Here is a 26,548-nt window from a genome sequence, read left to right on the forward strand (position 1 = left end):
AGCACCTGGCTCCTGCCATCGGATCAGCGCGGTGCGCCGGCCACAGCGCGCCTGCCGCGGCGGCCATTGGAGGGTGAACCAACGGCAAAGGAAGACCTTTCTCTCTGTCTCTCTCTCTCACTGTCCACTCTGTCAAAAAAAAAAAAAAAAAAAAAAAAAACCACAATTCCCTAAGTCTACAGCTTGGGATATCTTTGGCACCAGTTCGAATCCTGGGTACTCCATTTCCAATGCAGATCCCTGCTAATGGCCTGGGAAAGCAGCGGAAGATGCCCCAAGTGCTTGGGCCCCTGCACCCGCGTGGGAGACCTGGAAGAAGCTCCTGGCTCCTGGCTCGGGCCCTGTACCATCCCTGTCAATTGCAGCCATTTGGGGAGTGAACCAGCAGATGGAAGACTGCTCTTTCCCGATCTCTCTCTTTCTCTCTCTGTTCAAATAAGTAAAATAAATCTAAAAAAAAAAAAAAAAAAAAAAAAAAACAGCATAAGAGAACAAGTTCAGGTTAGGAGCACCTGTGATGTCACCAGCACCCATGAACTGGGAGAGCAAGAGGAGGCTGTGGGCCTCCGAGGGAGGCCAGTGGCACACACGCCTTCACATGCATTCGATCAACACCTGGCCTGTCCCAGCCCCGGGAAAAGGGCGGCCAAGCAGACACACCCAGCCCCTCCTCTGCTGAGCTCACGCCCTCCAGCAAGGAGACAGAGAACAAGGAAGAAATCCAAGTGAGATCAGCGCATACTGAGGTCAGTGCTTTAGAGAAAATGAACTGGGTCACACACAGAAAATGACAGCTGGGGGGACCAGAGTTGTGGCGCAGCGGGCTAAGCCAGGGCCTGGACGCTGGCATCCCATGTCAGAGTGCCAGTTCACAACCCGGCTGCTCCACTTCAACTCCCTGCCGATGCGCTCGGGAGAGCAGTGGGTGACGGCTCAGGTCCTGGGGCCCCTGCGCCCGCGTGGGAGACCCGGGTGGAGTTCCTGACTCAGCTCCTGGCTTTCGCCTCGGCCTAGTCCTGGCCATGGCAGCTATTTGGGGAGTGAACCAGCAGATGAAGACCTTTCTTTCCCCCCTCTCTAACTCTGCCTTTCAAATAAATAAAACACATCTTGAAAGAAAGCAAGGGAGGGAGGGAGGAAATGACTGCTGGGGTGCGGGGCACAGGCTCTGCCTACCTGTGGACATGGGAGGTGCTGAGCCTTGCAAAGTGAACGGATTCAGATTCCTGTGCAGGGTCAAGATCCCTGCAGCCAGGGATTCGGTTCCTGTCACTCATCCCTTGGGAGTGAGGAAAGCAGGAGAGGGGGCAGAAAGGAGCAGAGCACGTGGTCCCAGCTGGAGCCCACCCTGAGGCCGGGGCCAGGGGGCCAGGGGCCAGGCTGGGATGTCCTTTGTCCTCCTCTGTCAGTCACTCACAGCCTGGACTGCTGGGGGAGGAAGCCATGTGGAGCACCCCCCAACCCAGGCCAGGGGAGGTAGGGCTGGCTCTCAGGAGCACAGGGCAGTTGATTGATTAGCGATTAGCCGCCACCCTCACAGGAGAGGATGGGGTCCCGCTGGCCCAGGAGGGGGTCTGGGTGGGGCACAGCTTCCACCTTGTAGCCCTGCTTGTCTCTCTCAGCAACGTGGGAAGTCATTTAAAATTTTATTTATTTATTTGAAAGACAGAGTTACAAAGGGAGAGGGAGGAAGAGGGAGAGAGAGGTATCTTCCATCTGCTGGTTCAGTCCCCAAATGGCTGCAACGGCGGGAGCTAGACAGGAGCTTCTTCCGGGTCCCCTGTGTGGATGCAGGGGCCCAAATCCTTCACTGCTTTCCCAGGCCATTAGCAGGGAGCTGGACGGGAATTGGAGCAGCCGGGACTCAAACTGGCACCCATATGGGATGTTGGCACTGTAGACTCCAGCCCCTCTTCTTTTTTAAAATTTGTTTATTTTTTATTATTTGAAAGGCAGAGTTACAGAGGGAGGGAGCAAATGGCAGCAATGGCTGGGGCTGGGCCAGGCAGAAGCCAGGAGCCAGGAGCCAGAAAGTCCAGCGGGGTCTCCCGGGCGGGTGGCAGGGGCGCAAATGGTTGGGCTATCTTCCACTGCTTTCCCAGAAGCAGGGAAGGCACCTGGGGAAGCAGGAAGCTGGATCAGAAGTGGAGGAGCCAGGACTCGAACCCCCACTCGTATGGGATGCCAGCACTGCGCCACAACGCCGGCCCCGATGCTGTTCACGTGTTGACCACACAGCCAGAGCTCAGAAGCCACCATCCCCCAGTTCCTCCCAGCCACTCACGGACAGCACCCCTACTCTAGCCAAGGAACTCTGGAGTGTTTGTCACAGCACCCTCACCCCAGGGACACAGGAGGTGCCACACAACCACCCTGCGTGAACAGCAGAGACAAAGCCCCCCGAAAGGCAGGCCCCTCACTCCTGGAGCGCCTGCACGTGAGCACCTGCCATGCCCCTGGTCCTGGGTAAGGAGCAGGTCCGCGGCACCACCAGCTGTCCGGTTAGCCGTGAGAATGCACCGCGCTATTTTCTCCCCTAGCAACTTTACCAAGCTTTGCCCCCAAGTGCCCCACCCACCCACCTCCCTGAGGAAGACCCCACTGTCTCTGAGACAGTGGCCCCTCAGTCCTGCTTGTTGTAAAACCTTGACCCTGGTCCAGTGAAAGCTGTCCCCCCGGCTCAGCCCCGGCCCCCGCAGCTCCCTGCTCCGACAGCCCCTAAGGCCTGGCGTGGCAGGAGCCTGGTCAGGGTCCACTAGAGCACGTGGCCTTTCTCTAGCTTAGCCCCTGGGGAGGACGGATAAGGGACATCAGGGCTGCCCAGGGCAGCACATGGGGAGGCAATGGCTGGCTTCCTGTGGCTGTCACTTGCGGCCACACGTCCCTGAGCAGGGCCCGGTGCACAGACATGAAGACACCAGCCCCACAGGCCACTGACCCGAGGCCCTTGCCATGCTGGCCCTGCTCCCGCGGCTGTCAGCAGTGCAGCCACCCCTCCGATGACGCCACTCCCGGTGGCCTCACACCGCAGCCGTCTGCTCTGTAGTCCCCACCTCTGGGTGTGCAGGAATATTCCGGATCCATCTGCCGGGGCTGTCAGGAGTGGAGGGAAGCAACCCTGCCCTCCTGCCCTGGCTGTGCCACATCACATGATGCTCACTGTCGCCGAAGAGAGGCCAGGTGCACACTGAAGGCACGTGCCCACAGGTATCTATCTACCTGGCAGGAGTCCCATCCCCACTTCACAGAGGAGCAAACTGAGGTGGACAGGGAGTGGTGGCGAGCCGGGAGCCTCGTGCCCGGAGATGCCAGTCTCCCCTTCTTGCAAACACCCCCGACATCTCACAAGCGCTCTCCTTGGACCCCTCGGCATCAGAGTTGGAACAAGCAAGGCAGCCTCTGCCCTCCACGACCCCCAACAGAACACCCGACAGGGGCACTGACTGGGACCCAGGACCCGGGCTGAACCAGCGGCCCTGGCCTGGGGACGCGGGGTCCTCTGATTGGCTGGGCCAGAGCCACGCCCACCTGTGGATCCTAAGGCGTCGACACCCCTGAAACAGGGACCAGTTGCAGAGGTGCGGGGCACAGACCGAGGCGGGGTGGGCGAACCCCGCTCGCCCCTCCTCATGGGGGGAGCAAAAAGAGGCGCGCCTCCTGCCCGCCCCCGCGTAAGCCTCCCAAAGCTCCCGCCGGCTCCTCCGCATTTCACAGCTGGAATCGCTGAGGCCGGCCTAGGTCTCTGCCTGTGGTGCCGATGTCCCGCGTGGGCGTGGAGTTCCTGAGCCGTCAAAACCCTAAATCTGGGTGACACAAAGAAGAGCGGGATCCTGTCTGGGACTCTGGTGCCACCTTTCCTTCGCCGGCTGTTTACAAACCCAGGCCAGGAGGGATTCGGGTACCCTCGGGTGACGGATGGAGTGCTTAGAGCAATTACACGCAGAACCGGGGGCCTGCCCCAGCCTCCCCCGCTCCCAAGCTACCTCCCGCCCACAGATCTTGCCCTGAATTTACAGGGAGCAGCTCGTCCTGCGGAAGAGGAATCAAACGCATGGCCAACTCACCAAGTCACTACAGGGCTTTCCTTCTGGGCTTAAGAGTTCTGCTACAGGGGCCAGCGCTGTGCTGTAGCGGGTAAAACCACCACTTGTAGTGCCGGCATCCCATCTGGGTGCCAGTTCAAGTCCCGGCTGCTCCACTTTCAATCCAGCTCTCTGCTGTGGCCTGGGAAAGCAGTAGAAGATGGCCCGAGTCCTTGGGCCCCTGCACCCACATGGGAGACCTGGAAGAAGCTCCTGGTTCCTGGCTTCAGATCAGCCCAGGTCCAGCCATTGCAGCCATTTGGGGAGTGAACCAGAGGACAGAAGAGCTCACTCTCTCGCTCTTGCTCGCTCTTTCTCTGCCTCTGCCTCTCCATAACTCTTCCTTTCAAATAAATCTCTTTAAAAATAAAAAAATGGAGGGGCCAGCATTTTGGCAAAGCTGGTGAAGACACCACCTGCAGTGCCAGCATCCCATGTGGGTGCTGGTTTGAGTCTCGGCTGCCCTCCTGCTGATCCGGCTCTCTGCTGTGGCCTGGGGGAGCAGTGGAGGATGGTCCAAGTCCTTGGGCCCCTGCACCCACATGGGAGACCCGGAAGAAGCTCCTGGCTTCGGATCGGCAGTTCCAGTTGTTGCGGCCAATTGGGGAGTGGACCAATGGATGGAAGACCTCTCTCTCTCTCTCTCTCTCTCTCTCTCTGCCTCCCTGTAATTCTGCCTTTCAAATAAATAAATAAATCGCCAAGAAAAAAAAAAAAAAGGAGAGTTCTGCTCAGCTCTGTCACCCTGTTCCTGTCCCATTTCCCACAGGAGCCTGTGGGGAGGGGTTTGACAGACAGCAACCGATAACCAGGACATCCCACAATCCAATTCTCAGCAAATTGGGTTCTAGCAAGTCGGTCATTTGGCAAAGTGGTCGTTAGGCAAACGGGTCATTTGGCAGAGATGGCGTTTAGGAAATCAGCTTTCAAGGACTTGCACTGTGAGATTTTCTATAGTGAGCACTTTCTGGGGTTCAATGTGCATTTCACTTCCATAATTAATATTCACGAGTGCCTGTGCAAGACTTCCCGGGGGACCCAGGAGCAGTCACTGCAGCCCCCTAATCATCAGACAATTCATTAAAAACCCTCTGGCGTCCTAACGGCATCAGAGACATCAAGGGCGTCTGCTCAGGGAAACGCAGAAGTCGGGCTCAGCGTGGCCAGGGCAGACGCCGTCACTCATCCTGGGGTGGTGGTCAGACACGGGCACAGCCCACGCGAACCACTTCCTGCCCCCTAGGGCAGCACAGGAGAATCCCGGGCCACAGCAGCCTCCCGGACAGTGTCCTGGAGCCCAGGGCTAACCATCGGTTGTCACCGCTCTGAAATTCTTGATCATTTAACCAAGCCCTGCATCCCCACTTCACGCACGTCCCAGTTGTAGTAATTTCCTAGGGCTACGGGAAACGCCACAAAGGGGGTGGCTGAGAGCAATGGAGACTTCGTCACACAGACCTGCTCCCTCTGAAACCCGCACGGGACTGTCTGGCCTTCCTGCTGGCTCTGGGCTGCCGGTGCTCCTGGGGGTGCTGTCACATCACTCCCACCCCCACCTCCATCATCACAGGGCCCTCTTCTCCCGTGCCCTGGCCTTCCCAGGGCTCCCCGTCTGCTACAGAGACACCAAACGCTGGATTCAGAGCCCTCCCGCAATCTAGTATTGCAGTGACACCTTGACAGCAGGGTCCCCACCGTGAGACTCTGGTCTGAAACTAACTATGTCTAAAACTCACACAATAACAGTGCACTGCGTCCCACTCGGCAGAGCATCGGAACTCCCTAGCAAGGTCGCTCAAGGTTAAAAGCGGATAGGCTGCACCTGGAATTAATGATAAAATTGCAATTTGTCCCACACGTGATTTTTTTTTTTTTTTTACAGGCAGAGTGGACAGTGAGAGAAAGAGACAAAGAGAAAGGTCTTCCTTTTTGTGGTTGGTTCACCCTCCAATGGCCGCTGCGGCTGGCGCATCACGCTGAGCCGAAGCCAGGAGCCAGGTGCTTCTCCTGGTCTCCCATGGGGTGCAGGGCCCAAGCACTTGGGCCATCCTCCACTGCACTCCCTGGCCACAGCAGAGAGCTGGCCTGGAAGAGGGGCAACCGGGACAGAATCCGGCGCCCCGACCGGGACTAGAACCTGGTGTGCTGGCGCCGCAAGGTAGAGGATTAGCCTAGTGAGCCGCGGCGCCGGCTCCCACACGTGATTTAGGCCGATCCCTGGATTGATGTCAACACTGGAATGGGAATTGTTAAGATTCTAATGGTGATGTCAAGATTGTAATTAATATTGGTTTCCCGTATGTTTCAGGTTATGAATGTAATTGGTGTTGTCAAGACTGTACTGGATACTAGTTTCCACATAGGCCTTAGGTCAGCCTGACCCTAACAACCGTGTATCCCCCTCTGGTCCTTGTGGTTTCTGCCTTTATAAACCCTGCTGCTTTGGGCTTCGGGGTGGAGAGTTCTTTGGGCATGAGCTCGCTGCAGAACGCCAGCAACAGACTCCAAAGTTTGTCAGTGTGGCTGGCGCTCACTCAGACACAACAGGATGACCTCATCTTAACTGACCGCAGGTGCAGAGCCTTGCTTGCAAATGAGGCCACATTCCTAGCTGGGGGTGGGGGGACCAGGACTTGCAACTTACCTTTCTAGGGGCCGCAGCGTAACCCCTACACTGGTCCTCTCGCCCCCAAAGCATCCCACGGGCACAGCCGTGGTGCACCTGTTCCCGCATCTCAGACGGCCCAGGCATCAGACGGAGCCTCGGGGTTTCCCATCCCACCCGCTCTGACCATTCTGCTGAAGTTAAAACTCTGGTCTCGCAGCAGCGGCCCCTGACCACTGCCCAAGGGACGCTGGAGTTCACTTAAACCCCACCAGAAAGTCCACATGAACACAACTCACATCCGAAGTATAAAAATGTCCCCTACGTTGCAACACGCCCCAGAAACCAGCGACGCTTCAGACAGGATCCGATGGGTCCTCGGCCGCAGAGCCGGGGACGAGGCGGGGGTGGGCAGCTCCTGACCCCCGCGCGCGTCCCCGCCGGGAAGACCCTCCCGAAGCGGCAGGCGTAGCGGCAACGCCCACGCGGGCCTGGGACCCACTGGGCGCCCCCACGGAGACCTCCCGCCCCGTGCGGGCCGACGCGAACCCGGCCCGACCTCCAGGGCCTCGGACTGTAGCTCCACCGCGCCCCAGGGTCTGGCACTCGCCATGGCCACGCCCCCAGGGCACAAGCCCCTCCTCGCCGCTCCACCCCCAAGCCCCACCCCCAGGACGCAAGCACCTCCTGGCCCCGCCTCCAGAAACCTGCCAGAAGCCCCGCCCCCAAACTCCACGCCCCGCCTGGACCTAAGCCCCGCCTCCAGAATGTATTGGCCTCATCCTCCCCCACACCCCGCCTCCCCACGGCCCCAAAAGCCCCGCCCCGACGACGCGCTTCGCTGGCCCCGCCCACGCCCCAGGCCCGCCTCCTCTAGGCTCCGCCCGGTCTCCCGGCAACGCCGCGGCCCCGCCCCCGCCATGGCGCCGGAGGAGCGCGTGGGCACGGAGCGCCTGCTGCAGACTTTCGAGCGCCGCTTCCTGGCGTCGCGTGCGCTGCGCTCCTTCCCGTGGCAGGTGGGCGGCTTAAGCGCGGGCGAGGCCGGCGGGGCGTGCGGGCGGCGGGGCAGGGGCGGGTCTCGGCCCGGCGCTCGCGTGGCGGCTGTGGCTCCGGTCCCGGTCCGAGTGCGTGGCGTGGTGTGGCGTGGCGTGGCGTGGCGTGGCGTGGCTCGGCTCGGCTCGGCTCGGCTCCCCTCCCTTTCGGGCTCCGCGCCCCTGCCCCGTTTGCATCTCGCCGCGCGAGCTGGCCGCGGAGGTCGCCGGACGCGGCTCCCCCCGGGAGCTGCGCACCTGGGCGGCCAGCTGCGCGCGAGCCCGCGGCACTGGGGGATGAGCTCGGCAGGCGGACCACGCCTTCCCGCCCCGTCGGGACCCGCCGAGCTCACCCACGGCGCTCACGGGTGACCGGGGGTACTTAGGGAGGAGGCGAGTACTGAGACCGCAGAGACCGCTCGCGTCGACTCCGCCCGGCAGGCTGTTGCGGGGTTGCTGGTAGTGTTTCCTCCGGGGACCCCGTGTTTGTGGGGTGCCTTTCCGTGGGGGCCGCCGTCCCCTGCAGACATCTCAGGAGGCCAGGAGCGGAGAGTGGGAAATGAGGAATGGGCCCAGGGCAAAGCTGGAGGGGCAGGGGGAGGTCCCCACTGCGCTGCGGGAGGGGGTGGGGGGCGTGCAGCTTGCAGTGTGTGCTTGGTGGCCCCACGACTCGCCCTTGAGCGCGCGCTCTCTCGCTCTCTCCCTCCCTCCCTCCCCAAACAGAGCCTGGAAGAGGAGTTAAGGGGCCCGTCGGGGTTGAAGCTGCTGCAGGATCTCGTGCAGAGGGTAAGCACCCGGAGCCTCCTGGTAGCAGGGCCGACACTGCGCCCTGGGGCACGGCCCTCAGCGTCCCCCGCCAGTACCAGCAGCCACCCCTCCTCACACACTCCACCTGCCCAGTCGCCTCTGAGTGCCGGTGACAGCCACCTTGGCGTGCCCCCACTGTCCCTGCCTGCAACGTTGCACCTGCTCTCCGCTCTTCCCGGAGCCCGCCCCGGGCGGGGCCCCAGCCTGTCCCCCAGCCTGTCCCCGGCTGCTCCTGGATCACAGCATTCCTCACCGCTCCTCCTTGGCCTGGGACAGCAGCCCACGGAGGGCTGGGACCTCCCCCGGAGCCAGGGTCCCACGTTGTCCTCACCACGCACTCTGGTTGCCACGGCTGCCCCGGGAGAGGTTGGCGGGCGTGGGTCCTTTCACGCCTGGTTCCTGCCTGGGGAGGGGCTTAGGCACACTACCCCCACCTGGGCGGGGAGCAGACTGCTTCAGGACTGAATCCCCCAAGTGCCTGAGGGCATCCGCTGCCCACTCCTCGCTGGAGGCATTAGACTGGGGCTCTCCCGCCCTAACCGCTTGGCCTCTCATAGACCGCGAGACACCCTCTGTGTGTGAAGCACCCGCCGTCGGGGACCTACGTCCGGCGCTTTCTCTCGGAGCTCATCAGAAAGGTCAGTGCTGGCAGTGTCCACTCGCGGCCAGGCTGCTGGCAGGGCCTGGCTGGCTCTGTCTAGGGGCGCTCGGCCTGTGCCCTCTGCCCTCTGCACAAACCTGTGTGTGGTAGGGGCCTCTCTGGACAGTGCGGCCAGCGGGGTGGATCTGTGCGAGGCAGTGCAGGGCAGGAGAGGGGAGAGGCCCAGCCGCTTCTCCCTCCTTGCTCTCAGGGCTCTCTGCAGCAGCTGCCTCTCTGGGGCCCCGCCCACTCTCCCCGTGTCCTGCAGCCCAGTGGGCTTGCCCGTTGCTGGGCTGCTGCCAGCCCACGTGGGAGGCTCCTGCTCCTGCAAGACCCTCAGAGCAGTCCCCTGCTCAGTTCTCCCCATTGAGCTCCCTGGCACTGCCGCTCTTCTAACCACCACGGGGCGACAGTGAAGGGCGAGCTGGCTGGACACTGGGCAGGCGTCAGGCGATTTTTCAGGGCCCCTCCAGGATGTGCTGTGACCACCCACATGGGGCCACACCTCACCCAGGCTGAGCAAAGTCATCCCTGCTCCCCTAGCGGCTGCCCACTGAGGTGGAAACCACACCCTGTCCTGGGCAGCCCGTCCTGCGGCCCCTGCCCAGGGTTCTCCTCACAGCTGCCACCGGCCTCCCTGTTGGTACCCAGGGAAGCCCAGGTGTGCACCTGCCCAGCCCTGGGCCCTCACACCTGTGAGTAGCCCCACCCCCAGGGGAGGTTTCCATGAGCCAGTTTCTCAGGTCACAGCGGAGCAAACTGCGGCTCGTTTACGGCGGGCAGCTTCCTGCTCTCAGCTGAGGCTGTCACTGTCCACCCAGCACGAGGCTGTGCACGCAGAGCCCCTGGACGAGCTGTACGAGGCGCTGGCGGAGGTCCTGGCCACCGAGGAGTCCACGCAGTGCCGCCGGAGCTACTTGCTGGTACGAGATGTGCACCTGCCCCTTCAGGCAGTGAAAACCCGGGCTCCCGGCGGCCTGGGCGGGGTCTGCTGTCCGGGAGCCTCCCCCCCAGGCCTGTGCTGGGGGGCTGCGGGCTCTGACGTAGCTTCCACACGGTGGGTGCCCGAGGGACGGGCAGAACCAGGCACGAGCTCTCCCGCGTCCACCACTACCGTCCTGGCCCTGGACAGTGCCTGGGATTCCAGCTTCTTGTCATAGCTGGTCAGATCTTGGTTTTCATTGTTGGTTTTGATCTTTCGTTACAAAACACAGTGTGGATACAGAGAAGCACACAGCTTGAGTCACCCAGCTACCGCTGTTCGAGGAACAGAGTCTGGGCATCGGGCCCCCGCCCAGCACCAGCCCCCGCTGGCCTGCCCGTTAGAGGATTCACACCCTTCCATTTCTTCATGGTTCCCTCACTCATGTCTGCTTGTGAACCAGGCGTGGTCTGACGTCTCCTTCCGGCACTTTCTTTCCTGAGCTCGCCTCATTGAAGGCCTGGGCCGCCTCCTGGCTGCGTGGTCACGGTGCCGTCAGCCTGTTCCTCCCCGCTCGGCCCCACATGCTGACGCGTGTCCACCTGCGCCCTCCGGCAGCAGCACGGTTTGGGGTCCTGGGAGCCAAGGCGTTTCTCGTTTGCCCCAGGCGGAATCGGCTTAGACTCCCAAGCGCAGGGAGCGCTCAGGGTGATTTTCGGGTTCTCTGCTGTCTTCACACATCAGCTGCAGGAAGCACCAGGAGCTGCCTGCCTGCATCCCCCGTCTCACCCAGGGGTGCCACTCACACAGGAAGGAGGGGCTGAGGCTGGATGCCTGGCCTCTGCCCGTCCTCAGGAGAGTGAGCCGGGGCCATCTGGCTTCAGAGTCTGCCGTCGCCCTGCCGGATCTCCTGCTGTGTTCCCCATCCCACTTCCCGACTCCCCTTGTGTGTCTCCTGCAGCGGAACTGTTTCTTCCAGAAGCTCTGGGTTCTTTCGGGAAATAGTTCGAGCCCCTGGTGTTGGGGCATAGCAGGGAGCATGGGAGGGCCACGTCTGGGCGTCTTACGGTGACGCTGCTGTGAGAGACGGCTGCTGTAAGGCATAGGCGGGTGACCGGGTTACTCTGCTCCTCTGGGATCTATGTAGCACAAGCTGGCCCCTGGGAGCAGAGCATGTGACGGAGTCGGGCCAGCCCATCACTGCCCACTAGCTTTGTCCTGTTGCCCCAGGAGCATCCCGGAGCGCCAGCCCATCCTGTCCCCAAGTGCCCCCACCCTGCTGCCTGGGCCGCGCTGTAACCACACTGTCACCACAGAGCCATCACCCTGTCGTGCTGCAGTCAGAACACATTACCACACCGTCATCTCAAACTCAGCTGCTTACAGCACCGTACGCTTAACTGTCCTGCGCTTGTGCAGCTCAGACGTGGGGCGGGCGCGGCTGCTTTCACTCCTCCAAGGCCAAGATCCAGGTAACGGCAAGGCCCTCGGGCACATCCAGGTCATCGGAGTTCAGCCTCCGGCGGCCTGGCACTGAACTCCATTTCCTTGCTGGCTCCTGGCCAAGGGGTGTTCTCAGCTTCCAGAAGGTACCGCCCCACAGTCCAGCAGCGGCAGGTCAGACCCTGCTCCCACTCCAGATCTCTCCCACCTCTCAGACCCGAGCAGCCATGTTCAAGGGCTCGTGACACGGGTAGCGTCCCCATCTGGTTTTCTGTAGCCTTACGTGTGCACATCTTGGGAGTGTTTGTGCCGCGCGCTGTGCACGGGCAGCTCTGAGGGCCGCTGTCCCTCCCGCAGCCCTCCCTGTGGCTCTGAGGGCTCAGTCTGAGCTCCACAGGCGAGTCACACCCACGCTGCGCTCTGCTGACGTCCTCCCTTCTCCGGTGGGGTTCCTAAGGCCAGCGCCGGAGGCGGCGCATCCTTGCCACATTCAGGCCGGCAGTCGGTGTTGCCGAATGCCTGCTCCTCGCCACTGGAGTCTCCGTCCTCGTCGGCTCGCCTGTCTCGGTCTCACTCTGGGTCAGCATCTCGGTGGGCGTGCGCTCCTTCAGTGCTTCTCCGGTCTAACCAGCAGCAGCCCGAGTTTGGCTGCTCAGCTCGCATAGCCCTCGAGACCCGTCCATGCTGCTTGGGTTGGTTCTGGTTTGGTTCTGGAGCCAGCGGGTCACTCCTCGCACTGCCACCGCGCATCCCGAGGTGTGGCCGTGCCGTGATTTCTGTGAACCGCCAGCTCCCGCCCCGACGGCTCAATTAACTCCCTGTCCCCGCCCTCTCCTGGTGCAGCCTTCTGGAGATGCGGTCACGCTCACAGAGAGCACCGCCATCGTGGCGCACGGCACCACAGGCCTGGTCACGTGGGACGCCGCCCTGTACCTGGCAGAATGGGCCGTGCAGAACCCAGCAGCCTTTGCTCACAGGTGAGCCTGGGACACGGGCAGGTGAGAGGCGGGTTTGCCGGGGCCCAGTCACAGACACGATCCCCCTCCCCGACCAGGACCGTCCTGGAGCTGGGCAGCGGGGCCGGCCTCACGGGCCTGGCCATCTGCAGGACGTGCCACCCCAGAGCGTTCGTCTTCAGCGACTGTCACAGCCGCGTCCTCGAGCAGCTCCGCCAGAACATTGCTCTCAACGGCTTCTCCTTGGAGCCAGACGTGACCGCAGACCCCCGGCAGCCCGCGGTCACCGTGGCCCAGCTGGACTGGGACGTCGCCACGGACCTGCAGCTCTCTGCCTTCCAGCCAGACGTGGTCATCGCCGCAGGTACCGCCCAGCCACGGGTAGGGGAGTGATGGGGCCTCCGCTTCCCTGAGACCACAGCCCCCTCTCTGCAGACGGGCCAACTCCTGTTAGGGCTGCCGTGTCGGCCACCAGGCCCTGGCTCTTCCCAGCAAGGCTAGAGGTGAGAAAAGGCTCCAGGCCGTCTCGGCAGCCCCAGGGCAGCGCCTGCATTGCTGTCTGTGACCTGAACGGCAGAGCACAGCTGCCCATCAGAGCCGAGGGCCAGGCCCAAGATGCCAGCATTCACCACCAGGCATCCAACAAGGCTGCGCCTGCGCCTACGCCCACCCCAGGCTTCAGATGCGGGCAGGGAAGGGCACGGCAGCCCCCCGCGGTCCTGGGGCCCTAAAGAGCATCGCGGCTCCACCAGGGCTGCGCCTGTCCTCGGCAGGTTGCCGGCACCCAGCGGCCCCCACCCATCCACACTGGCGTCGCCTGTCCCACGCGTGGCTGTGCTCACACTGTTGTCACCACGCACCTGTGCAGCCCTGTGGCCCTGGCTGTCCCCACCCACACGTCTGCCCTACACCCTGAGTCTTACAGGTCGCAGGAGGGGGCCAGGTGGTGCTCGGCTGGGCCACCAAGGGCCCTGTGTCTGCTGCCGCACTCAGTTCCCCTTTCCGCCTCAACAGAGCTGGGCCTCTGGTCCTGGGCCCCACAGTGGCCAGGGCCACAGCCCCTGCAGGCCTGGCTGACAGAGACCGACGAGCGCATGCCACCCACAGCCAACACCAGCAGGTCCCAGGCAGCAAGTCGGAGGAGGCCCTGCCTCATTAAGACACTCCCCCTAGGCCCAGGGCCAGGGAAGCGTTCCTTAAAGAACCCCCGTGAGTGGCGGCAGGTCTTTTCTCCATCTGTAGCTCATGGTTATATAAAACCGTGCACCCCAGTAACCTGAACCCTCCCCCCAGATGTGCTGTACTGCCCAGATGCCATCCTCTCACTGGTCGGGCTCCTGCGGAGGCTCTCGGGCTGCCGGAAGGAAAAACGGGCTCCCGACGTCTACGTGGCCTCCACCGTCCGCAACCCAGGAACACCCCAGCTGTTCACTGCGCAGCTAGGTGAGCCCCTGGCTACAGGACGCCAGCAAGGCAGACGTGGCCAAGAGGGACCCTGGGACACAGCCAGGAGGCCCCGCAGGCAGGGGCCAGGCAGTGATCCCGGAGACCAGAGCAGGTTGTGAACATGCAGGCGGTGGGAGGGGCCGTCAGGGTCAGGGTCAGGGTCAGGGTCAGGCCTGCCGGGTTCTGGGCCCTCACTCTCCCTGCCCTTCAGGGTCCTGCCTTCTCCGCTCGGGCGACATCCACCCCAGTGCTGGTGCACTCATACGGTGCCACGGCATGCCTGGTGAGCACTCCCGTGTGCCGGGCACCACCGAGCACAGCTGACACCTGCCTCCAGGGGAGCTTTGACTGCTAGGATAGTGCCAGGCACACAGGGACTGCTCACCAGGCACGCTGTGGCATGTACAGTGCACCAACAGTGGGACAAGCTGGCAGCCAGGCTACACCCACCCCACCCAAAACCACCTACCGCAGGCCAGGGCAGCCGTGGACAGACCACGTGCAGTCCCCCCGTGCCGCAGAGCAGGTGCAGGCAGTGTGGTTCTCCTTCAGCCGTGGCAGGAAAGTTCCACACGGCCCACTCCCAGCTGACGAGCTAACACGGCACACCAGGACCTGTACACATTCACATCTTTACTGCTTCCTTCATGGCAGAAATGCAGAGGCCCCTGGCTGGCGTCCTTGCACTGGTCAACACGCGGCAGGACGCCATGGCCGCCAGCGTCCTGAGCAGCCAGGCAGATGCGGGTCAGATCCCAGACCTTCTCAGCCTGCACCAAGGCAGCGGGGGCTGCCCCCGGCTGCCCGCCACTGCTGACAAGAACACAGGTTCCTGGTGCTAGGCTCTGGGGTGGGCCTGGCAGTCTGAGCCCATCAGACCGGCAGTCTGTCCCTAAACACCCGCATCCTGTGACGCGTGTGCTCTGTTTGCAGGCCAGGCCGGGATCCGCTGGGAGGTGGTGCCCCCTCACGACCGGGCTCTGTTTCCTTACGAGGAGCAGTGGGAGGTGGTGATTCTGAAGCTGGCGCTGTAGGCTCCCTTCCCGGACATGGTGAGAAATCAGGATCGCAGGCAGCGTGGGAAGACAGCTCCCGTGGAAACGCTGACAGTGCTGTCCCTGGGCTTGAACGCTGGGGGAATGTTCCATTCCACTCCGGGACCCACGGCCTTGCTCCACTCAAAGGTGCACCATTTCAGGCTCAAGAAAACCACAGAGCACCTTTCCTTTGTGCAAATGAAAATGTGTATCAAGTACGACGGTCCCTGAACTCCCAGTATCAAGTACGACGGTCCCTGAACTCCCAGTATCAAGTACGACGGTCCCTGAACTCCCAGTATCAAGTGTGACGGTCCCTGAACTCCCAGTATCAAGTACGACGGTCCCTGAACTCCCAGTATCAAGTATGACGGTCCCTGAACTCCCAGTATCAAGTATGACGGTCCCTGAACTCCCAGCCCCTGAGAGCCAGGCCGTGGCAGAGCCTGTGTTGAGGCTGCAGGAAGATGCTGGGGTGACGCTGAGGTCGGGAGACGAGCAGGGGGGTGAGATGCTGAGGTCAGGAGACGAGCAGGGGGGTGAGACGCTGAGGTCCGGAGAAGGAAGCCGGCTGGGGCAGCGGCCCTGAGAGCAATGAGGGGGTTCCCAGTCTCCCAGCAGCAGGGAGGCCCCTGGTTCCTGTCCTTACAAGAAGGGCTGCTCCTGCTGTTGTCCTTCTGTCTCCTGGCCACTGGGGGGCGCTGCCCGGTGTCGGCGAGCAGGACTCACCGGTCCATCAGGAGAGGAAGCACGGTCTGCTCCCAGCTCTCATCCCATCGCAGCTGCCGTGACTCCCGGAGGTTCCTCCGGAACTGGCTCAGCTTGCCCGCGGGATCCGGGAACTTTGAGAAGAGCATCTGCAAGGAAGTGGACCAGAGCTTGCCTAGGCCCTCCTCAGGCCCAGGCCCCCCCATGCACCCCGTCCTGTCCCCCCCCAGGCCCCTGACCAGCACCCCGTCCTGTCCCCCCCAGGCTCCCACATGCACCCCGTCCTGTCCCCCCCCCCAGGCCCCTGACCAGCACCCCCGTCCTGTTCCCCCCAGGCCCCCACATGCTCCGGCTCCTGCCTGACAGTGCTTTCTGGAAGTCTCCCTGCACACCCTCCTCCTAGGCTCCGTGCCTCGGGCACCTCCCGGCCTCTGCCAGCAGTTCCTCCGTGGGCCCTCCCCAGCGTGGTCCACCCGTCTGCCGGGAGGGGCACGGACTGCCTCGCGCTCTGCTGCCTGTAGGTCAGGTCAGCAGGCCACGTCTGGCCCCTCGCCTCTGAGTGAGGGTTTAGTGGTACCCGGCCCCCCACCCCACCCCCAGTCTGGCTGCCTTCACGCTGCGGCAGGCGTGTGGCAGTTGGCGTGGCAGCGCCTGGGTGGAAGCCTGCCAACCACTATCTTGTCAAGGACGAGCACGCCAGGCCCTCGCTGTGGCAGAGTTGGTAAGCCGCTGACGCTGACGTGCACATCCCACATCAGGCACGGGCAGCGTCCCAGCTGCTCCGCTTGCAGTCCAGCTCCCTGACAGTGTGCCTGGGAGAGCAGCGGATGACGGCCCAGGTGCCCAAGCCCCTGCCACTCATGTCGGAGACCAGGATGGAGCTCCAGGCTCCTCCCAGCCACGGCAGCCGTCTGGGGGGTGAACCAGCAGATGGAAGACACCTGCTTTTCCCTCTCTCACTCTGCCTTCCAAATGAGTAAGTCTTTGCCAAACAGAACGAGGAATTTTTGTGATGCAGTTTGCAAAACCCCAGCCATCTCTCAGGGCTGCTCCAAAGGCTCCGTTCACTGCCCACTCGCACCTCCGATCCTGACTGCCCACACAGGGCCACCGTGAACCTGGAGGGCAGGCAGGAATGTGTCCCAGCTCTGCGCCCACTGGCCTCTGGGAGCCTGCCGCCCAGGCCCACCCCCACCACAGCTTCTCGCTCCCACCACTGCGAATCCAGGAGCGAGGGACCGACGTGGCTACCTGCAGCTGAGCAGCCAGCTCCTCCGAGTCCTGGAAGACCAGGCCATTCTCTTCATGCCTCACAAGCTCGTGTAAACTGCAGAGAGAGGGAGGCCCGAGCTGCATGGAGAGGAACCTGTGGCCGTCCTGGCGCCCCACCCCCAAAGCAGGGGGGTTTCTGACTCTGCTTTCAGAGTGTGTCTGCACAGAACGCCTGACCTGTGGACCACACAGCGTCCAGGCTGATGTACAGGAGGGGCCTGTGCCAATGCACGGAGCTCAGGCACTGCCTGTTCTTCAGTGAGAACCCGCTCAGGGGCTGCTTCCGTCTTAACTCCACGCCCAAGAACAAAGGTAGAGGGTGCCCCAAGATCGGCTCCGTACACGGTGGCAGCTTCTCAGGGCCACGGACAGTTTGATCTGTCCTAGCTCAGCTCACGGGAGGGTCGCGCCCCCTCAACCTCCCACAGTGCCCAGCCCTGGGGCCACATTCTACAAACTCTGCCAACACCGCCCATTCCCACAGCAGCAGTGCAGTCACACGATGACACACGGCTGACACACCCCACTACACGGCTCAGCCAGAGGGGACATGGAGAGAGAGGCCACCGTCCCCATTCTGTGAGCACAGAACACTGCTGCTGTTGGGATGGGCGGTGCTGGCAGTACATGGAAGCCGACTACTCCATGCTCAGCTGAGCCACAGGAAGCAGAGGGTCCTTGCCCTGGGCAGATGGGAGGCGTCCTGCTGGGCCCCTGTGCCCAGCAGCTGTGACCCCCTCGGCTGAGAACCCACACCCGGAAGTTTGTTTCCACTCCTACCACTTGAAGGTCACTGCACACACAGGCAGGCAGCACCCGAACATGTCCACCACCTTCATGGGCAGGTCCAGGCCACTGGAGGACTTGTGCAGACACACACCCAGGTCCGCCGACCCTGCAGGGAGGTGGGGCGGGGTGTGAACACAGAGCTAGCAGGGCTGTGCACACCTCCCGCGGCAGGCAGATCAGGGAAGGTCTAGGCTGCACACACGGGGCTGACACCGGCCAGGGCAGACCCGGCAGCACTGCCCAGTGGCCACTCCAGGCCGTCCGGCCCAGCGCTCACCACTTAAGTTGAGCTCACTCCACGCTGCACCCGTTTCCTGTAAAGAGGCTCCCGGGCAGTCACTGCACACGGTACAGTTTCTGTTCCGGTGACGACGGACACAGGGAGTGGTGACGGTGGCTCAGCACCACGCACATAATGAACGCCGCTGAGCCACACATGGCCGAACGGCTGATACGGCGACTGATTTTACTGCGATACTTTGAAAAAGAACCCAGGGCAGATCCAGCTGTCCTCATGAAGACACAGCATGCGGGGCAGGCCTGGGCAGCACGGGGTAGGCCTCAGCTTGGGACACCGCACCCCTTAGCAGAGCGCCAGTTCCAGGCTGGCTACCGTGCTTCTGATCCAGCTCCCTGCTAATGCATCTGGGAAAGCAACGGAAGATGGCCGAGTGCTTGTGCCCCTGTACCCACGTGGGAGGCCTGGATGGAGTTCTGGGCTCCTGGTTTCAACCTGGCCCAACCCTGGTTGCTGTGAGCATTTGGGGAGTGAACCAGTGGGTGGAAGCGTTCTGTCTCTGTCACTCTGCCTTTCAAATGAAGCAAGCCCAGTAGTTAAACTCCACAGACACTGGAAACTGCTGCCTGCCGAAGGCCGTGGGCTGACACTGCTCACAGCTCACAGTGGCCACTGGGAGATGATCCAGGGACAGTCCCCAGCTTCCCTCCTCCCAGCAACCGAGAGGGAGACATGGGGCTTTCTCTGCTGACAGGCCGTCTCTGCACACCTGGGAGCTGCCACCTCCCACTCCTGGAGGACACAGGCCCCAGCCAATCCCAGGCCCAGCCTTGGTACAGACCGCAGAATGCAGGGTGTGGGGGCTGAGGGCCCCTTGGCAAACAGCCTCTGGGTTCCTGGGCAGGGAGGGGCTGGCATGCCACAAAGGGGCCTCTCCAGGACTCAGCCAGGGTTCCCGGCAGGCCACCCCTAGATGGCCAGTGGGCCAGGGCCCAGTCTAGCCCGAGGCCTTTGTGATTGGCCTGTGAGCTGAGCGTGGCTGGCACAGTTCTGAAGGTTCTGGCCGACCTCCCGGACCTCCCCAAGCCCCACTTCCCGCCGATCTCTCACCTAGGAGTAAGGGGTAGTCCTCGGCCTCCAGCCACGGGGTGCACACCTGGACGTGCTGGAAACGCCGCTGGGCCAGCAGGCGGCTGTAGTGCTCCTTCAGGGGCCCTTTGCCTTGGCAGAGAAAAGCAGGGGCTGCAGGAGGCCCCCTGCCCCATGGCCCCAGCTCTGGCCACTGCCCCAAAATACCTTCCCCTCAGCAGCCAGTCAGGCCCCTCCGGGCCCATCCACAAACAGCCTCAGGAGCCAGAGATCCCACACGGTGGGCACTCAGGCCACTGAGGTACGGAAGGCCCTGCGACCTGCGGCCGCCGGCCCCGGACTCTGAGCATGGCCGGGATAAATGCTGGCCAGGTGGACACAGCATCATCATGTAAGCCCCGGTGGGGACACGGGCCTGCTTCCCGCCCCGCCAGGAGCCAGCCAGGTGAGAAGAGGGAAGGGAGCGGCCAGAGCGCCGAGCCCCACCCCCACTCCTCACCGGTGCCTGGAGGCAGCTCTGGGCCCCACATGACCTCTCAGGTTTGGAAAATAAAAGGGTGCTTAGAACCACTGAGGGGCCGGCAGGTAAGCAGGCACAGCCACCTGCACTGCCACCACATGGGTGCCGGCTTGAGTCCCGGCTGCTCCACTTCCCATCCAGCGCCTCCCTGCTATGGCCTGGGAAGTCAGTGGAGGACGGCCCAAGTCCTCGGGCCCCTGCACCCACGTGGGAGACTCAGAAGAAGCTCCTGGCTCCTGGCTTCAGTCTGGCCCAGCCCTGTCCTTTTCAGCCATTTGGGGAGTGAACCAGCAGACAGAAGATCTCTCTCTCTCTCTAACTCTGCCTTTCAAATAAATAAATGAGGGGCCGGTGCAGTGGAGTAGTGCGCTAAGCCTCTGCGTGCCACACCAGAATCCCACATGGGTGCTGGTTCGAGTCCTGGCTGCTCCTCTTCCAATCCAGCTCTCTGCTATGGCCTGGGAGACCAGAGAAGGCCCAAATGCTGGGGCCCCTGCACCCACATGGGAGACCTGGAGGAAGCTTCTGACTCCTGGCTTTGGATTGGCCCAGACCCAGACCAGACATCGCAGCCATCTGGGGAGTGAACCAGCAGGTGGAAGATCTTTCTATCTCTCCTTCCCTCTGTGACTCTACCTCTTAAATAAATAAAAAATAAAAAAGAACTAAATGCTAAAAATAAATGAATCTTCAAAAGTGAATAAATAAATAAAAACCACTAACAATGTGGAGAGCCCACTGCCCGAGGTCTTCTGAGAGTCCGACCTGGGCCTTGGTTCCCCTTGTGAGGAGTGGACGAGGAAACCCCACCTGCAGAGCTGAGGCAATGCTGTGCGGGAGCTGAAGGCCGCGCGCTCACCCACCCCCTCCCCCAGCACAGGGGCGTGGAGTCCGGCAGTACCTGTTATCACACAGACTAGAGCAGGAAGGTTGTCTCCGTGGAGGGCCAGCTGTTCAAACTCTGTGGACAAAAATACTGAGCCACTAACCGGGCCACTGGACAGCAGAGCGGGGGCAGGGGAGACAGCTGGAGATGCTCTCCCAACACAGCACCTCACATCAGACCTGGCCACCCCATGGCCCAAACGGGGCCCGAGAGCTGCCCATGTCCACTCCTGCTGTCCTCAGGCCGTGCCTGCCCACCCAGGGCCCGGGGACAGGAGCACGCAGCAGGCCTGCCAGGCCAAGCATCTCACAGCTGTGGGGTCCCAGCAAGCCTGGGCTGCAACCGAGCCACACACCTACTTTCTAAGGCAGCCAGCAGGATGGAGAAGTCCTCGTCCTCTGCAAGAAGAGAACTGAGCGTCACAGGCCTGTCCCCAGGTGCCCCGCCCGGCGACCCACCCTCCCCTCCTGGTGGGGGCCTCAGGGGGCAGCAGGTGCCCGTCACCCAAGTGCCCGGGGCAGGGCTCAGGCACACCTGTCCAGCTTGTACTGCTGACCAGCAGGGCCGGCCGCCCGCGCAGCTGTGTCACCGCCCCGCTCCGAGCATCGCGCTCCGTGAAGGCCGACCTCTCCACAGCAGGGTCTGAGGGCTCTGAGCTGGGGGAGCAGAGGAAAAGTGGGGAGATGCCGCAGGGCAGACTTAGGGCCCAGGATGCTGTCTCCCACCTCAGTGAGGCCCGGCTCAGAAAGCACAGGCACCTGCCCACAGCAGCACCGCCCTGCCCACCCCGCCACCAAGGCCTGGGAGAGCGGTCACTTGCTGGCAGGGGCCACAGCAGGAGACAGGACTCCCAAGCCTGACCTTCCCCCACTTGTCTCTCAGACAGAACACCGTGACACCCTCGGCCAGCAGGCTGGGTTACTGGGGACACAGACAACACGTATGCAGGGCAGCACAAGGGCCCCTCCTCAGCTCCAGGGGACACCCCGAAGACAGGTCCAGGGACCCCAGCACAGGCACGGAAACCAGCACAGCTCCACAACCGCCGCAGGTGGCAGGAGGGGAGGGTGCATGCCGTGTGCCCAGTAAAACTTTATTTACAAAACCCAGGGGCCGGCCCTGGATTCCTGGATTCCCAGGTCTGCGGTGGAGACAGGGGAGAGGCCACCACGGCAGCGAGGAGGAGAGACGGCGGCCGAAGCCAGCAGGCCTACCGGGCCCTGAAGGGAGAGTGGGTGTGGCCCAGCTTCAGGAACAGCTCGTGCTGCAGGTGCAGGGGCGTCTCTTTGAAGAAGGACGGCGGCTTGTCGTGGACGGTCACTGCTCTGCAACGACATCACGGGGCACTCCAGGGAGGGGCGGGCCAGGCCCCAGGATCCTGGGACCCAAGCCTCAGACAATACAAGGCCTTGGGATCACTCCGAAAGCAGAGATGTGCTAACAGCAAAACTGCCCGGGGCCTCCCAGCTGGCTGGCAAAGAATCCCGGCCCCCCCACACCACTGGTGTCCCAAGGCCAGCAAGCACCTCCCAGCCCCTCGGTGTTGCCGAAAGCCTCGCTGCTCCCTTCCCCACCAGCCCAGGGCCCCGGGCCTCCTTCGGCCTGATGGGCATCCATACCTGATGTGCCAGTTCTCCGCCAGGTCTTCCCGCATGGCGTTGGTCACACACAGGTTGAAGTGCACCAGGCGCCCAAAGAGCCTCTCGTACCTGAAGAGACGCGCGGCTGATGGGCGGGGCACCCAGCGCAGGGAGACCCCGCCCGCTCCCTACAGAAGAGGCTGCAGAGCGAGCAGCCCTGAGCTGCCTGCAGGTTCTCTGCACCTTCCTGTACGTCCGGGCACCTTCCAGCACAAGTACCGGGACTCGACCAAGTGAAAAGTGGCCTCTCTTGAAATGCAACACAGGCCTCCTGACGCGATCCCAGCCGCCCTGTGCTCCCGCTGCCCGAGTGGGGGCCCACACCTGCTCTCACCATGGTACAAAGGAAGTCAGCAAAGGTGCGAGAGGTGCCAAGACACTGTGGCCAGGCCTGAGGCAGGCAGCAGGTGACGCTCAAGGCATTGAGTCCCTGCCACTCACGCAGGAGACCCAGGAAGAGCTCTGGGCTCCAGGCTTCAGCCTGGCTCAGCTCTGGCTGTTGCGGGCATCTGGGGGGTGAGCCGGCATAAGGGAGACCTCTGTGTCTCTCTACCTTTCAAGTAAATGTCAGTGATTTTTTAAAACGGGTGCTTTCTGCTCTGGGTCCAACCTGCTGCACGGGCCTTTCTTCCCGCCACAGTGACTGTGGTGCTGATTTGGGACCTGCCCTCACTCTCTGTCCAGCCATGTGGTCCGGGTGTGACTCGCACCCGTCTCTTGTCACAACAGGGGATCACAGTGCCTCGCGTCCGTGGGCGGATGAGACCTACATGAGCCAACCAGGGACACTTGCTCTCCCCTGGAGCCTCATCGCATGGGGATGCAAACTAGGGGAGCCCCCGGACCCTGAGACACCCTGCGAAGAGATCACAGAGAGAGAAGAGCCAGGCCCCGCTGACAGCAGCCTAAGCTGGAGGCCAACTCTCAGGACCTCCCAACGCCCTCCGTTGCTGACGCCTGTTCCTACCCAGCCAGGCCCTCAATCTGCAGACACACAGGACCAGCCTGAGTCCACCCCGTTGACAAGGTCCGAGGGACGGCATTCACACCCTCCACCCGGATCTCACCACTTGGCCAACAGGACGAGGGGGTGGCGGGGCCCGTGCACCAGACCCATGATGGAGTAGCCGTAGTTGTGCCAGTCGACGACGAGTTTGCTCCCGCAAAGGCAGCCCACAAACCAGCAGACAGCAATGGCAGGCAGGCCGGGGGGGTTCTGGGACAGAAAGGGCAGGATGAAGACAAGGAAACCCAGACCAGACTCCGCAGTAACAACACACGGGCTCCCGACAACCAGGAAGCAGAAGATAGGCCCTCTCTGCCAGCGCAAAGGGACGACACGTCCTAAGAGAAACAAATGGGCCGGCGCCGCGGCTCACTAGGCTAATCCTCCGCCTTGTGGCGCCGGCACACCGGGTTCTAGTCCCAGTCAGGGTGCCGGATTCTGTCCCGGTTGCCCCTCTTCCAGGCCAGCTCTCTGCTGTGGCCCGGGAGTGCAGTGGAGGATGGCCCAAGTGCTTGGGCCCTGCACCCCATGGGAGACCAGGAGAAGCACCTGGCTCCTGCCATCGGATCAGCGCGGTGCGCTGGCCGCAGCACACCGGCCGCGGCGGCCATTGGAGGGTGAACCAACGGCAAAGGAAGACCTTTCTCTCTGTCTCTCTCTCTCACTGTCCACTCTGCCTGTCAAAAAAAAAAAAAGAGAGAGAAACAGAACTGACCGAGCGGAAGTGAGCAGGATCACCCACGAGCAGACACGAAGCCGCGTTCACCCACCACAGTGAGGCTCTGAGCCCAACGTCGGCTGGAGACGGAGGACGCAGGGGAGCACGGCCACCCCGGTCAGTGGGGGAAAAGCCGGCCCGGCCCTACGGTAAGGCGACCCGGGATCGGATCCCAGCGTGTTCCAAGTACACACAACTGTGGCTGAGCAAGGCCACGGCCAGGAACCCACCTTCAGGAAGAAGCTGCCCGGGCCCACTGCACTAACGTGAGCCGCACTGCTTGTGTTAGGAAGAATGTCTGGAAGAACCCGACTGTCCGTTAAGGTGAGACTAAATAAACACAGTACTGCAACCGGGTGCCGCCCACCGGAGGAAGGTGTGCCCGCGTGTCAACAGCGGGTGAGGGGGAGACCCGTAAGCTCCGTGCTAGGGCCGCGCTGTGGCACGGCGGGTTAAGTCTCTGCTTGCAAAGTCAGGATCTGAAATCAGAGTACCACTTCTAGCGCAGCTGCTCTACTTCCAAACCAGCTCGCTGCCAGTGAGCCTGAGAAAGTGCACAGACGGCCCGAGTGCTGGGGCCCCTGCACCCACGTGGGAGACCCGGGTGGAGTTCTGGGCTCCCGGCTTCAGCCTGGCACAGCCCGTGTTGCAGCCATGTGGAGAGAAAAGCAGCCAATGGAAGATTATCTCTCTCTCCCCTTCTCTTTCATTTTACCTTTCAGATACATAAATAAATCTTAAAAAAAAAAAATTCAACTCTAAGAAGATTCAAAAGCGGGGCTGGCACTGTGGCTTAGCGGGTAAAGCCACCACCTGCAGTGCCGGCATGCCATATGGGTGCTGGTTCAAATTCCAGCTGCTCCACTTCCGATCCAGCTCTCTGCTGTGGCCTGGGAAAGCAGTAGAAGATGGCCCAAGTCCTTGGGCCCCTGCACCCACATAGGAGACCCGGAAGAGGCTCCTGGCTCCAGATCAGCTCAGCTCTGGCCACTGCAGCTACTTGGAGAATGAACAGGCAGATGAAAGATCTCTCTCTCTCTCTCTCTCTCTCTCTCCCTCTCCCTCCAACTCTGCCTTTCAAATAAAATAAATGAATGTTTGGGGGTGGGGGGGACAGCATCACGGTTTAAAAAAAAAACAACACAGAAGGTTCAAAAGCTAACTGTGCCACTTCTTAGCTGTGCAACACGGAGCTACTTTCAGAACGCCTCTGGGTGCAGGCTTCCACATCCCTGAAACGCAGACGACACAAGAACCTGCTGTGTGTGGTCGCCTGGGGATTAAGGAGGTAACACAGGCAAAGCAGCTGAACACGAAACAAGCGCAAGGTAAGACGGCCCCTAAAGGACAGAGTACTGACGGGCCCCATCGACAGAACGGAGTCACCGCACAGGCTCCTGCTCACGTCTTTGCGAGTGCACACGCACACACGCACACACACGCGCGCACACACACACACGCCACTCTCTCAGCTGAGCCTCTGTGAAAGGCTGGGAGGGCAGCAACACTGGTTACAGGGGATCTCTAGGAGGAAGCCAGCGGCTGAACCCACCTGGAGAAAGATGTAGGCGGCGGGCTCCGTGCATATCAACCTCCACAGCAGGTGCACGGCCTGAAACGCAACTTTGATCCCGTACTGGAGAAGTCGGGGCCCGACTGCAGGTCAGAAGGCGCCGTCAGCACCCGCGCAGCCCCACACCGCCCCCGCGGAGGCCCAGGAGGGAGGCTGACCGCACACTACCTGCAAGGCGCCGAAGCTCAGTCAGCCTCACCATCTGAATGCGGTCGCTCTGCAAGAGCTCATCGCGGGGTTTGGAGTCTGAAAACAAGAACCTCCCATTTGCTGTGCCGGCAACAGCAACGCACCCGCCGGTCGGCGCGACTCTGTTCGCACTGACCACCGGACGGGACTGTCCAAAAACCTTCCTCCCTTCCCCAGCAGCCAGGAGACAGAACGAACGAAGCCCATGCCCGCCCGGACTGCACGGGCGCCCACGGTGTCACCCTAGGCGCCCACGGTGTCACCCTAGGCGCCCACGGTGCCTGGCACAGTGCGGGCACGCCCTGCACTAAGGCAGACCCTCCCTCCGCCCCCGCCCCGGGGCTGCAGACTGCACGGGGACTCCAGGCCGCAGGGTCAGGCTACCAAGGAGACGCTGGGAGGAATCTGGGGGCGGCCGCCTCGCCCCCGACCCGCGCCGGGCTCCGCGCTCACCGCAGAAGCCCAGGAGCGTCACGGAGAAGCCGTGCTTGGCCAACGACAGTGCGTGGTACTGCATGCGGGGGCTGCGGCCCACGTCGCCCAGCACCACGACGACCACATGCCGGGACGCGCGCCCCTGCCGCCGGCGTTTCCCCGCGCGGAGCAGCAGCAGACACAGCGCCAGCACGGCCAGCAGCGCCACGCAGGACGCCGCCATCTTGACAGACAGCCACGTGACCACGCCCCTGGGCCGGGCACGCCGTGCGCAGCCGCAGACCGAGCCTCCGCGGCGCGCACGCGCTCTCTGACCTGAGCCGCCCGTGACCACGCCCCTGGGCCGGGCACGCCGTGCGCAGCCGCAGACCGAGCCTCCGCGGTGCGCACGCGCTCTCTGACCTGAGCCGCCCGTGACCACGCCCCTGGGCCGGGCACGCCGTGCGCAGCCGCAGACCGAGCCTCCGCGGTGCGCACGCGCCTCTCTGACCTGAGCCGCCGCGGAGGAGATCCGGG

General features: G+C 62.6%; 2 protein-coding genes across 4 annotated transcripts; one reads left to right on the forward strand and one right to left on the reverse strand.

The window, feature by feature from the left end:
* The first annotated feature begins 7,550 nt into the window (after window positions 1-7,550).
* Window positions 7,551-15,187, forward strand: EEF2KMT (eukaryotic elongation factor 2 lysine methyltransferase). Of its 2 annotated transcripts, XM_070063978.1 has the most exons (9): window positions 7,561-7,703; window positions 8,442-8,504; window positions 9,083-9,163; window positions 9,987-10,088; window positions 12,374-12,507; window positions 12,585-12,850; window positions 13,501-13,695; window positions 13,780-13,929; window positions 14,866-15,187. In XM_070063978.1, exons 1-9 carry the CDS (start codon window positions 7,608-7,610, stop codon window positions 14,964-14,966), a joined length of 1,188 nt encoding a protein of 395 aa, XP_069920079.1. In that variant the 5' UTR covers window positions 7,561-7,607; the 3' UTR covers window positions 14,967-15,187. The 2 variants fall into 2 exon arrangements, with proteins under 2 accessions (XP_002723739.3, XP_069920079.1); XM_002723693.5 differs by lacking the exon at window positions 13,501-13,695 and having other exon boundaries at window positions 7,551-7,703.
* ALG1 (ALG1 chitobiosyldiphosphodolichol beta-mannosyltransferase) lies at window positions 14,546-26,318 on the reverse strand. Of its 2 annotated transcripts, XM_002723692.5 has the most exons (14): window positions 26,051-26,318; window positions 25,577-25,654; window positions 25,388-25,491; window positions 23,179-23,327; window positions 22,091-22,180; window positions 21,686-21,796; window positions 21,006-21,127; window positions 20,831-20,869; window positions 20,487-20,546; window positions 19,087-19,197; window positions 17,730-17,844; window positions 16,929-17,004; window positions 15,699-15,826; window positions 14,546-15,157 (listed from the first exon to the last, which is right to left on the reverse strand). In XM_002723692.5, exons 1-14 carry the CDS (start codon window positions 26,253-26,255, stop codon window positions 15,133-15,135), a joined length of 1,413 nt encoding a protein of 470 aa, XP_002723738.3. In that variant the 5' UTR covers window positions 26,256-26,318; the 3' UTR covers window positions 14,546-15,132. The 2 variants fall into 2 exon arrangements, with proteins under 2 accessions (XP_002723738.3, XP_069920078.1); XM_070063977.1 differs by lacking the exons at window positions 23,179-23,327; window positions 25,577-25,654; window positions 26,051-26,318 and having other exon boundaries at window positions 25,388-25,465.
* Between the last annotated feature and the right edge of the window lie 230 nt (window positions 26,319-26,548).

This window comes from Oryctolagus cuniculus, chromosome 19, assembly GCF_964237555.1.
Source record: "Oryctolagus cuniculus chromosome 19, mOryCun1.1, whole genome shotgun sequence".
In the NCBI taxonomy this organism is placed as follows: domain Eukaryota; kingdom Metazoa; phylum Chordata; class Mammalia; order Lagomorpha; family Leporidae; genus Oryctolagus; species Oryctolagus cuniculus.